Genomic DNA, 13,149 nt, shown 5'->3' on the forward strand with positions numbered 1-13,149 from the left:
TTTATAGTTCAAGTCCAGGACAGGTCATAAGCCAGTTGGAAGTCAAGTTTCAAGATTTTCAGGTCTCTGAAGGCTGACCGTTAAAAGGAAATGGCTTCCTTCAAAGCTAACATATATGTTGCAAAGCCTGGCTGATGTTTTTTTGTTTTGCTTTAGGATTTCACCAAATCGAACCTTGAGACTTGAATGTTTTTGCTTTCATGGAGGACTCAAGCCTAATTTTTGTGACTTAAGTCCAACTCGAGCCCAAGTCTAAAGCATCAAGTCAACAACTCTGCTTGCAAGGTGAATGAAAACATTTCTTTAAGACGTAAATGTCTGATACATACACTGTAGAAATATATGTGCATCTAATGTATGTAAAAAAAAAAAATTCTTCTCTTCAAATGGAAAGGACCAGTCTGCTGTCATGTGGACTCTGATGATCATAGACAGAATACGGGCTGTACGATGGTCGATGGCTGTTTTTATGAATGAGCACATGCTTGTGTGGATGTGCGAATGCATGCATGTGCGCTCCGATGTTTTTATGCCAGTGTGTGTGCAGATGTGAATGTACGTGAAACCCACCTTCCTTACAGTCATGTTTGTTCTCATGCAGTACAAAGCCATGGCGACACTGACAAACGTACGAGCCCACTGTGTTGATGCACTCGTGCTGGCAGCCGCCGTTGTCCTTGCTGCACTCATCTTTGTCTGTGAGAGATACACATGCAACACATCACTCATGGGGAATCAGCAGAGAGAAACGGGGTGGGGTGGGGGGAGGGAAGGAGGTCAATCAGGGGAGAGGAGGGGAAGGATGAGACCTTAAGGAAGGGGAGGAGGCTTTTTGAAAAAGAAAAGGATGTGATAAGAAAAGAAGGGAGGGACGCAAAACAGGGGAAAGGCAGAGGAGGGGGAGCAAACACAGATATGGAGAGAAGCCCTGAGGGAAATCAAACTCAACAAAGAAAAAGGTACAACAGAAATAAGAGAAGGTGACAAATGACTAATAAAGAAAAGTATGAACAAAAACATCTGGCAGTGCTAGTCCACTAACTAATAGAAGAAGACTGCAAGATGGACAGCACACTATTCAACTGTCTTAAAGTTAAAGGATAGGTTCACAGTCTGTCTTAAAACAACAGTCAGGTGCCCAAATGAACATTGACACACATTCTTCCTGCTGTAATCATTCCTCCTGTTCATACTGGCCATTACCCAGATAGCAAAATTGCTGTCACAATGTCAGCACTTTCATCCGGCCCACATAAGATACAATGATGGCACTTGGGCGGTCCACTCCTGTTTCCCAGATCTGGGCCACAAGCAAGCCGTATGTCAACCAAGAACAAACCAGATAAACCAGAACTGGTCCACATCCAGCAAGAGCACCACATCTTTACCAAAAAAGGCCTACATTTGATTTGGGATATTTGGGCCATATTTGCTAGTTTACATGTGGGCCATTTCAGGCTCACATCCATTTTATCCGGGCCAGAAGAAGGCCAGCAGTGCCGCATCATTGCCTGAAGTGGCCCACTTCTGTATGCTATCTAGGTATATATTCAATATAAGTGATGGGAGACAAAATCCACAGCCCTGCCTCCATGCTAAATGTATTTAAACGTTTATTTGAAGATAATATGAGGTTTCAGCTGTCCAAAATGTTTAAAATCAAGTCGATACCTTTCAAAGTTAGAGTCTTTTTAGTAAGAAATTCTCTCTTTTTTGTCATGAACCTTCCACTGCAGCTGAACAGGAAAACACTGTCCGTCGAGACACAAAGGGGGAATTTTTTACTGAAAAGACTGTAACTGTGGAAGATGACTACTTTATTTGACTAACTCAGTCTGCTGAGGCCTCAGTTAAGCTTCAGATAATCTTTAAAATGCTCAAAACAAGGACTGTGGAGTTTGTTTCCCATCACTTACACTGTAAATGCATTTGGGGGAATTCTTCTAATGGTCAGTATGAACAGGAGGAATGATTACAGCAAGCAAAACCTGTCTCAATGTTCATTTGGGTATCTCACTTGTTTTAAGAAAAACTTGAAAAATTGTGAAGCTATCCTTTAAAGTTTTTATTAGAGAGTTAAAGCCAAACGAGATGGTCAACAAAGTAGAAGCATCACAGCTTTAAACGCTGTCTGCAGCCCAAATTGTTACCATTTGACTCTAAAGATTTATAAAAAGAGAGGTTAGAGGGAAGAAAAGTATGATACTAACAAAAGTTGGCATTAATAGATGATGAGAAAGATAACATCCAACTACAGATGCTACAAAGGATTAAGTTAGTTAGTGTGTGTGGGACTTTGTCTTGTAAAACTGTCTTTGTGCTGCTCCTCAGGGTCGAGGTTATGATGACTGTTCTGTGGTCAAACTTGAACCTTGGCTCTGAAACGTCTCTGACCATAACAGCTGCTTTCAAATCAGCTGTACTCTCCATGGGCCAAACCGCAACTGCTGCAGTATATCAGCCTGATGTGTTCACACAGCCAACTGAAGGGAAATTGTAAAATGTGATGAGAGCTTCTGTCATTTGGATCCCGTTACGTTATAAATTTGGGAAGATACGGGGGACCTACATATTTCTCTGTAATTTTTTATGATCCATCACCACAGTACATGGTAGGGTATGTGGGACATTAAGTTGTCATGGTGACGCCTAAATGTAGACCACAAATTCCCCCTATAAATAAACTGATTAGATTTTGAGGCACTTTGCTCCATAAATTTGCATACTAACGCGGAGAACTGATTTTCTTGAAACTATAACAAGGCCTTACTGCTGTTATAAAGTGGTTGTGCTATGTGATTTCACCTAAAATGACATAATTAACACCTTTTTTGGCTTGATTAATTTCCCCATTAACATAAGTGGTTACATTTTGATACAGTAACGGTGGAACAGCAAGGCTATTTAACAGTTTCAGGCTTTTACTAATTAGCCAAAAACATTAAATCATGTGTATATTGTACTTAACAAATGGTTTTCCCCTTTTGTTCCTCCTTTGGTAGCTTAAAGGCAGCTAAAAGTCAGTTTATTCCATACCCTCTGACATCATACAGTATATATTTATTTTGTATCAGCTTGTTCCAGCTCTTAATTGAAGCTGTATGATGTTTACACTCAGTAAAACATTCAAACCAAAGACTGCATGTTTTTATGGCTGCACAGTTCCATCAAATGGATATATTCCAGATGCCTCGTGTGTCATTTTATACACATTTTTTCCACAATTCAGCCTCACATATTTGATATCTTTGGAAACTTTGCAATCTCCACTAAAATCTAAGCTAAAGTTTTGTGGATCTGAACAATGTTTGGCTGAGCAGCAAGAGTTTATAATGACTGACCTACTGGCAGGCTGCTGCTTGTTAAGGGGTTTTTAAAGAGCCAACACAAATGAGGTGTTTTCTCGCTTCTCGCTCATTTTTTTTTTTCTCCCTCATCCTTTAATTTGTGGCGTTTTCTACCCAAACACCTCCACCTCAGTGTGGCTAGGTGATGACAAAGCCCTTTTGCTGAAGCTGAACACCATGAGAACAGAGCGGATCACGGGGGTGGAGGTGGAAAAAGTGGAGAAGACTGGCTCTGTGTGGGGCGGGAACATTGACAGAAGTGATGGTGTCAGAGACAGAAACAACGAGGTGGACATGGACAGATGACCGCACAGGGAGACAGGAGCTGTACAGGGAGTGTGTGGTGAGTTTTGTGACTGTGAGTGAGAGACAGATTCCTATAAAGAGATGTGAGATTAGACACAGACGCTGAGTCTCACCTCAACTCAAGAGCTTGTGAATCAAACTAGATCTGCTTTTAATGAAACCACTAAATCCTCCTCTCTCTCTCTCTCTCGCTTGCCCTGTGTGCGTGTGTGTGTGTGCGTGCATGTGCACGTGCATGTGTGTGTGTGTCTGATGTGGTATTACGGTGCTATTGTGGGCTCAGTCTCACCCTATCAGAGGCTAAGAAGCTTTGCGGTTGATGCTACACAGTGTTCATTGTAGCTTTCTTCGGGTCAAGCACACAATGTCCACATGCACACACACACACATGCACACAAACACGCACACTCACATGGATTAGTAGTTTGTGGGAGGCCGAAGGGACCTCCCTAAAGTTGCTGGCTAGTCGCCAACCAAAAGCTATCCCTGGAAGCTTCTGACAATAGCTGAGCCACTCACACAGCAACATTTAACACATACACACAAACACACACACACACACACACATTATCTGTATCAGAGGAAGTAATTTCTCTGTGCAACCATGCTCCACTGAGCGGTTTAACTGTCCCAGGTGTTCTGCAGGTGGTTGAATTTTGACGAGCTCATCCAGTTGACAGCTCTACTTCTCCTGAAGCAGGATGACGTACCTAAAAGCTAAATTGACGTTGCCTTTTTGCCCTTTTAGTTACTGTAAATGTTAGAGTAAGAAAAGAGAAATCTAGATCTTTTCTTCAGGACAATTTCCTAAAATTGTTATTATGTGATGTTAATATCCAACAAATTCATCCCTGCGACAGCGAGTAGGGGATATTTGTTGTTGTTTTTACTGGGGAATCATAGCTGTGTCCCACTTTCATACTACATGCTAAGCCCTAAGTGTGGTTTCTGTAGTGTGGTCACATTGGGAAACTAAGAAAATAAAGTGTACTCAAAGATGAAAGGATGCTTTCCGACATTGCTGAATTTTTGAGGGTTGTTGTTAAAGGATTACCTTGTGAGGCAGCTGGATTCGTGAGATCACAAGATCACGCGAGAAGTTATGTGCTTGTGTCCAAACCACCGGTGGTTCGGACCAATCTGTGTCCTATGAGGATTCTCCTATGATCTCGCGATTCCAGCTGCCTTGCAAGGTAAGACGGTGATAGACAGATGGTTCATCCAATCACCTGCTAAGTATTTTTTGAAAGCACCTGCCCTTTTCCTAACAGTTTCCATGGACGACTTCTCAGATGGTTCTGTGTAACAAACCATCTGGAGCATCAGGTTAATTAATGGAGACTATTGTCTTAAAATGCAATGGGGGAGCTAGTCACAGCTTGAAAACAGTGTTCATGTCCCTGGGACAATGCAGATGATAAAAGTATTACATTTTGCAAATTTAAAAAACAACAACTTTGTTTTAAATTTGAAAATGGCTGTAGCTTCCCGTCTATTGGTGCAAATCATGTATTATTATTTTGTACTATAAAAGTTTACAGTTCATTTATTTCCCACTGCACAAAAACATATGAACGAGGATATTTAATAATTAGATATAAAATAAAACTGATGTGTGACCAAGCTCTTCAAGTGTGTAAAACAACTAATTTTGTTACATTTTAATTACAACTTGCTCAGAATCATAAATTTGTAGAGCAATAACATAATGATTCCACTGAAAAGTCAGTAAAGGTTGAATGCTGAATTAGCGCTCAGCTTTAGTAGTAACACTATGTAGTATTAGTGTGTACTATATTATGGAAATGGGACAAAGCACATGTTTCCCTCGAGAGGAGAATGGATAATGAAACGATCCACACCGTTAAAATAGGATCCATCCATTTCTCCATATCACACGGTAGACCAGAATCCAATCAGAGATGCCGATTGAGAGGTCATGTTACCTCTGACCTTTGATGAGGTTGCCAGCTTGTTGTTGGTGCGGCCACGAGTGGGAGAGCGGCCGCGCTTTATGTCCTGGCATGACTCAAACACAAACATACGCTCTTGACACAGTGCCAGCCTGTCTGAGGGAGAGAGGGCAGAGCGCAGGGTGGGTGCAGGAGGCCTGAGAGCCGGTGGAGGCTCAGGAGACAAAGCATGACAGAGACAGACACAGCACATGTACACAGGCAGGAAAACAGCTGCTGCATCAACGCAGCACATATATATGGATACGTCCACAAATGCAAGCAAACATACACAAACACATTTACACACAGCAGATGAGGGCAGAGGACACTTTCTGCTCTTCCAGAGTGTTGTTAAGACTATTACAACTTAAATTTGGCAATGTGAAATAGTCAGCCCACTCTCTCAGGAATTACACTAGCATTGTATGAATCTGCAGTACGCCCTTTACATCCAGTGAGTGCTTTGAGCATTTATTCAGGGCGACGTGTGATGTTCATGTTGGCACTGACCTTCTTAAAAATTTCCCTACCCAAGAAACCCAGTTTCAGTTGCCTAAATGTACTGTAACCACACCTTAAATACGCAGAAATTGCAAAGCATAGCGCCTGTAGGAACAAGTTTAAAGTTTTAACATAATGTTGTCATCAAACGTCCAAACATGTTGGCATTGGGAGGTTTTGCAGAATCCTCCATTATCAGTATTTTAGGCTGGAAATGTAGTGTGCAGGTGACGTACTTAACCACTAAGAAGTGATTATCTCCTCATTAAAACTAATTAAGAAGATGCTGTGGGTGAATACTTAATACCACCAAAGCACTGAGTAAACTATTATGACAATCCTTTCTCCTGTGTATGCATTTCATATTAGGAGTGGCACACAAAATGTGTCTATTGAGTATCAAACACTCAAAACACAGATAGTTTGTCAGTTATGTCAGTTATAATAGATTCCAGCGGTGACCCATTATTAAAACGTCTCAAAAGTATCAAACCACTGCTGCACCATAACCTACTTATCCCCTGTTCATCTGTTTGCTCAGTATGCTCCAAAAACTCACATTTTGAACAAGATATAACTCAATACACAGCTCTGCCCACCCCTGACAAGCACACACACACACACACACACACACACACACACACACACGTATCTTACCTGAGAAGAAGTGAGCCTTGAAGCCTTTCTTGGAGACAGTATTGTCAGACTTGAACTCGATCCTCATGTTGTTGTATTGAGAGGTGATGACTTCAGGGACCTCAGTGCCACAGTATTTACCATGCAGCTTAGAGTCAGGTGACAGGCCGCTGCGCACCTCCACATAGTCGTATTTACACACCTAAACACACAAATAAAGCTCTTATAACACACATCCACAAAGTGGCTACTATGTCTAGCAACTTCCTTTTGCTCTAATTAACATACTACACGCAGATGCACTCACCTCGTTGCCCTCCAGCTCAAAAGCCTCGAACTGCATAGAGATGCGGTACTGAGTGGGAGCGACCACCTGCCACACACAGTTCTTGTTGGGTGGATACTCTTTAGGCCAGCCAGGAGTGCTGATGGTCCCATTGAGCTTAGAAAGAAGACCGCCACACGCCGCTGCAAACACACAGATACAAACAAATCAGATGTACACACGCACACACACACGCTTAGAGGGGAAATATAATTCAGCACACAGTGTTTACATGTTTTACAAACCGCAAGAGCAGAACTGCATGGAAAAATGTAGGAGTTGAGCTTTTTGTTTCCCATTTTTTTATGTCACATTAGAGAGTGGGATTCCCCTAACTCTGGCACAATCCACTGAGTTGTTGGTGAGCGTGAATCTGGTCAATGCTTGATCAGTTGTTGTTTTTTTTATAGTTTCACTTTCAAATTCAGTGTTATTAATATTTTTTAACTTGTGTGTTTGTGAGAGCGCAAACACACAAGTTTTCATGTTTAAGGATTGTACTGCCACATTTTTGATGAAGACCACAGCTGTGTATTTTTAATAAGTAATTTTAGTCAGGAGGGTTGTGTTTTTAATGTGATGATATTAAGAAAGGAATGTGGAAGATAAACAAATCTGTTGTCGACTGCTGTCTCTGCTTCTACTGACGTTAGCAGGAATATCATGGAACCATCAAATTCAGCTCAAAGGAAATGTGAAAAGTGTATGTGAAGTCTTTGCTACTAATGTTTGTTAATTTCAAGGGGATGTAGGTAACTACTAATGTAAGTCACTCACGCCATGCCCTGTGCTTTCCCCCGACTCCATTATCCCAAAACCTCAATGGTATCAAGACTCACTTTTTGAACCTTATTCATTATTGTTGTACTTGACCTTGTTTAGGTCTCTCCCTAGTGTGACTATTTTGAGTTGGGCATGGTAGACATCTTTATAAAAATTTGTCAAAATGTCACTGTAATTATATATATATATGGACTTTTATAGAGGAGAAAATCCACTTTATAAACAATTTTCCCACACATTAATTCACTGGGGATGCCAGAGTAACCACAGCTCTTCAAAGAAATATAGCATAACCACAGTTTAGATGTTTGACTAGCATAGCTTTTTCTCTCTCTCTCTGCTTCAGAAGTGGTTTGTTCAGTTGTTTCAGTATGTGGGTCATTACGGGTAGTTAATCTATTTCATGGGATTAAAGGACCTTCACAGCATTCGTGGCATTGGAACAACAAGGCAATGTGGCTTTGTGTCAGAAAGATGTTTTTTCCTGTTGATGGAGGCTGTTCGGATGTTTTTTTTCTAATGAGTTAGACTCATATCCTACAGAGACACACAGCAGCATACAATGGAATGCACATATAAACACATATTCAGCATTCCAGACATACACACACACACACGCACGCACACGTGTACACACACAAACGTGTACACACACACACATACACACACTGTTACCTTCACAACTCTTCTTGTCAGGGGCTAGTTCATAGCCTGGATCACAGGCACACTTGAAGCTGCCGAGAGTGTTTACACACCTCTGTTCACATCCACCATTGTCTGGCTTGGCACACTCATCCTCCTCTGAAAAACACACACGTCAGAACGCATTTTCAGACACTTAAAGAATGCTCTGGCTAAAAAGCCAGGTGAGAAAACACAATCAGCTGAAACACACACACACACACACACACACACACACACATAGCCTCTCTCAATCATACACACACCTTTGAAAAAGTTAGCAGCAAAGCCCGCCTTGTTAACAGTCCCGTCTGAGACAAACTTCATCCAGAGTGTGTGTGAGGTAGAGCGCACATCCTCGGGTTTGTCGTAGCCACAGAATCGGCCAATCAGAGGGCTTGTCTCCAGAGGGCCGTCTCGAACTTCCAGGTAGTCATATGCACAGCTGTCATGTCTCTCAATCTACACAAACATCCAGGTGTGTAAGCAGAAACACACAGTGAGATTCATAACTCAACATCTTCACTGTCATACGTTTGTCAGTCACAGGTAATATTTTATATGCAGCTTTTAATTTCTTCTGTCTTCAGGGATTTAAAGACTATCACTGTAACCTAATTAACAAGTCCATACCACACCCTGAGGAAGAAACAATATATTTTTACCCTCATTTCTGTAGTTTTGGTGATCATTTGTATCAATTTGGATAACATTTTGTTTACAGTGCCTTCACTACATAGTTCAATAGGGCAGGTAACATGAGTGGGTAGATTATCTAAACCACTTGCTCTATTTCATTTTTTCTGACTGCCAGAGACGTAATATAATACTTGGATATGCATGGTTTGCATGTGCAGGAGGTTGAGACATAATACCAACAAAGTCACATGTGTGAACTGGCTGACACAAGCAACCTGATAAAGGGGCCTGGCAACCAGCAGTCGTCTCCTTTTCTTCTTGCCTAAATGTGCACGTCATGTATGTTGTTAGCATTAGCTAGCATCAGTGCTTGACCACTTATGCCAGTAGCCTCATAACTTATCAGTTGGAGCTACGTTCTGTCTTCCAGAGGCTGCATAGCTAGTGCTCATCCCGCCAGGAGTTTTGCCGAAACTCCAATCACAAAGCATTGGACTTTTCTCCCCTCCCCATTGCGGGTGAAGAACTACTGTGTGCTGTATTAGCTTGTGTTTTTATACTTTGCCAACCAGTCTCGCTGAGATGTTTTCACCATGTTATGACAACTGTGTCAATGGTTGGGGAACCATAGTTGAGAGTGTTTTTTCACTCCTTGGCAACTGACTTAATACTTGTTAACGGTAATTACACGTGATTGCGAGGGTGACTTGTATGAATTACCTGCGACACTAGCGGAAATTGGATTTGTAGTTGCGTGTTTCTTGCTCTACCACTACATCACTAGCCTTACGCGCGTTATAGGTGCTGGTTTAATTGGAATTGTAGCTGAGTGTTTCTCGCTCTACTGCCACATTGCTAGCTTTACAGTGTTATAGGTGCTGGTTTACTTCGGATTTGTAGGCAGGTGTGTCTCACTCTTTTGCTATTATCAAACCATAATAGCAAGTGCACACGCTGAAGTGCACTCGCCTTGGCGGTGTCTGTATGGGGTAGGAACGTGCTCGTCTGACAGTAGCATTGCTGAGGCTGGCTTACTTTTTCTATTCCTTCAGGAATGCCTGCAATCAGCGCCCCTTCAGGTTCTAAGTGCCACAGGCATACACAGGGTGACGCTTCCAACACTAAGAAGAAACGGAAGGGTGATGAACCTTTGGCTCTTAAAGTAGATACATTGGCTTCTGAGTTTGCCCAGATTAAGGCCCTTCTTAATTTACCGCCTGGCGGGCCGTCCACTGCTGCTGTCACTGCTGTTTCAGAGCCGTCACTCCAGGTCTATGATGAGAGTGATGGCTTAGCTACTTTACCCTCTGTTGCTAGTCAGCATGATGAGGATTCACTATCTGTTGCGGCCTCAGGGAATCTTTTTACTGATAAGGAAACAGGAGCACAGGAGGAACTGGAGAGGGAGTCCCCCCTCCCCTCTGTGACAGGTTCTCACGGGTCAGGAGCAGATGCCTTAAAGGATGCTGAGGCGGGTCATTCCACAGATAAGCAAGCCATCCAACTGGCCATCTTATGGCTTAGTCTGGATGCTGCCCCTGTAGAGGCTGCTCCCTCTAGTGACTTTTTCAAGCGCACTCCACAACCATCTGCCCTTAGAGTTCCACCCTCTGTACCATACACTGACAAACTTCAGAGGTGCTGGCGAGACCCCAAGGCATTCCTCCATCTACCAAGTGACTGCAGGGTTTTGGCTGCTAAGATGGATACCACCCAGTATGTTCTAGACCAAATGCCTGCCATCGATGCCTCCATTACCTCTCTGATAGAATCTCCAGATGAAGCCCTTAGACTGGATGCTCAAAGTCCAAGCCCACACTGTAGAATCACTGATGACCTCCTTACCAAGAGCTATGATATAGCAGCTCAAATTTTGTTCTATCTCTATTGCAGACTCTCCAGATTGCTGGAGGCCTCAACACAGCCTGAGTAATGCTCCGTTCCAGGTGTTTGCTTTTATGACCAAAGAGCTTGGCAGACTGATGTTCACTTTGACCTTGGCCTAGCGCCAAGTGTGGCTTGTATCCCTTGTCAGATCCCTTGTCAGAGGGGTGCAGGAAGACACTTAGCACACTGCCTGTCATTCCAGGCCTGATGTTTGGGCATGCAGCCCAACAAGGCTTGGAGCATAGTGTGCAAGTGAACAAAGTCAAGTAACAGTTTGCCAACTCATGCTAGGCACCTTTGCCATCAGTCCCCGAAATTCATTGGGGCCAGAATTAATGTTGTCAACGACCCTCTGATGTCTCTGGCTCTCAGGTGCATTGCGGCAGCACTTTCTCCTCTGCTTGCCAGGGACATGCGCATTCCTCCTTACTTGGATGATTGATTGATATGTGCACCAACCTGGGAGCAGGCAATCTGTGACACAACGACTCTTTTGGCCCACATGACCCAGCTGGGGCTCACAGTGACTTTTGCAGAGAGTTCTTTAGTTCCCATTCAGCGAGTCGTGTTCATTGGTGTTGGCCTCAATTCAGTATTGATGAGGGCCTCTCCCTCTCCTCAGAGTCTGGACAACATTCTCAGCCTCATCTCTTGCTTCAGAGAGGCACAAGGATAACATACAGCCTATTCCTCCGGTTGCTGGGCAAATTGACTAGGGCTCCTTTCATTGCACCCCTTGCAGATCTGGATCTAGGGTTTGGGCCTTGACCCCAAGAGGCACCAAAGCAGGATGGTGATGGTCTCAAGCAAGTGCCTCTGGTCTCTGGAACCCTAGAGAAACAAGGCTTATCTGTGCCGTGGTGTTCCCTCGGCCTCACTTCCCTCCCGCTGGGAGATGGTAGTAACAGATTCCTCCCTCTCAGGCTGTGGGGCTGTGTGGAACCACAGGACAGTCAGGGGGACCTGGAGTCTGCAGCAGAGGCTCCAGCACATAAATGTGAGTGCTGTGTGCAGTACACTTAGCCCTCAGACATTTTCTTCCTTTCTTAGAAGGGAAATGTCTTTTCAGACAATACCAAATCCAGTCAGTCCCTGAGGGAGGCTCAGAGGTTCCTTCAGTGGGCCTCACCTTGCCTTGCAAGTCTCAGGGCAGGGTAATGCATCAGCCAGGTGTGCAGAACAGGGCAGCTTTCCCACCAAAAGCCCTCTCCCGGCAAGTGGAGACTGAACCTGATGGTGGTTCAGATGATCTGGGAGAGGTACAGCAGAGCGGATGTCAACCTGTTTGCTTCGTAAACATCAACACATTGTCCCTCTCAGAACCAATCAGTCCATTGGAGCAGGACACACTGGCACACCCCTGGCCAGACTGCCTCCTGTATGCCTCCCCTCCACTTCCACTACTCATGCTGATACTTCACAGAATAGACAGATGGAACCACACAGTGCTGCTGGTGGCTCCATACTGGCCGGGGAGGATATGGTACCCTGTGATCCATCAGCTTCTCAATGGACTGCCTTTCCCCTCCCACCAAGAGAGGATCTTCTCTCTGTGTCTATATTGCTCAAATATTTGCAGGTATTGCCGGATAAGGGGCTCTCAGTCTCTACCATTAAAGTGTATGTTGCAGCCGTCTCAGCTTGACATGTTTTGGTGGGCAATCGAACTGTGGGTAACATCCTCTGGTAAGCTGTTCTCTGAAAGGTGCTCTTGGCTGTGGCCCCTATGTGTTGTACGGGTGCCTTCATGGGATTTGCCTATCATCCTAGAATCTTTATGTTCCCCACCGTTTGAGCCCCTATTAGGGGCCTCAGATGACTCTCTGGTAAGACTGCCTATCTCCTCGCTGTTGCATCTCCAAAGTGAGTTGGTAAGCTTTATGCCCTGTCAGTTGGCAGGGACTGTGTGCGTTGGAATTCTGATGGGTCTGGCGTTACCATGTGGCCCAACCCCTCTTTTCTTTCTAAGAGGCTGTCAGCATTTCAGAATCCAGAATCAGGAATTTCGCCTTAATCTTCTCCTAAATAAGTTTCCTAAATTGGATTGGTTTGTTGTCCAATTGTCTGACTGCCCGTGTTTCTTGGACTG

The 13,149-nt window shown here is 43.8% G+C and overlaps 1 protein-coding gene across 4 annotated transcripts in view; it reads right to left on the reverse strand.

Moving 5' to 3' along the window:
- Positions 1-13,149, reverse strand: part of tll1 (tolloid-like 1) — a 60,502-nt gene that overhangs the window by 11,557 nt on the left and 35,796 nt on the right. For 3 of the 4 annotated variants that reach the window (XM_042390120.1, XM_042390130.1, XM_042390139.1), the window contains 5 exons: positions 8,801-8,996; positions 8,529-8,654; positions 7,053-7,213; positions 6,767-6,947; positions 571-696 (listed from right to left, as the gene is read on the reverse strand). In XM_042390120.1, coding sequence (XP_042246054.1) covers positions 571-696; positions 6,767-6,947; positions 7,053-7,213; positions 8,529-8,654; positions 8,801-8,996 — 790 coding nt within the window. Of the gene's footprint in view, positions 1-570; positions 697-6,766; positions 6,948-7,052; positions 7,214-8,528; positions 8,655-8,800; positions 8,997-12,245; positions 12,311-13,149 lie in introns of those variants that run through there. The other variant, XM_042390147.1, reaches the window with a different exon arrangement.

Source organism: Thunnus maccoyii, chromosome 2, assembly GCF_910596095.1.
Source record: "Thunnus maccoyii chromosome 2, fThuMac1.1, whole genome shotgun sequence".
Lineage (NCBI taxonomy): Eukaryota > Metazoa > Chordata > Actinopteri > Scombriformes > Scombridae > Thunnus > Thunnus maccoyii.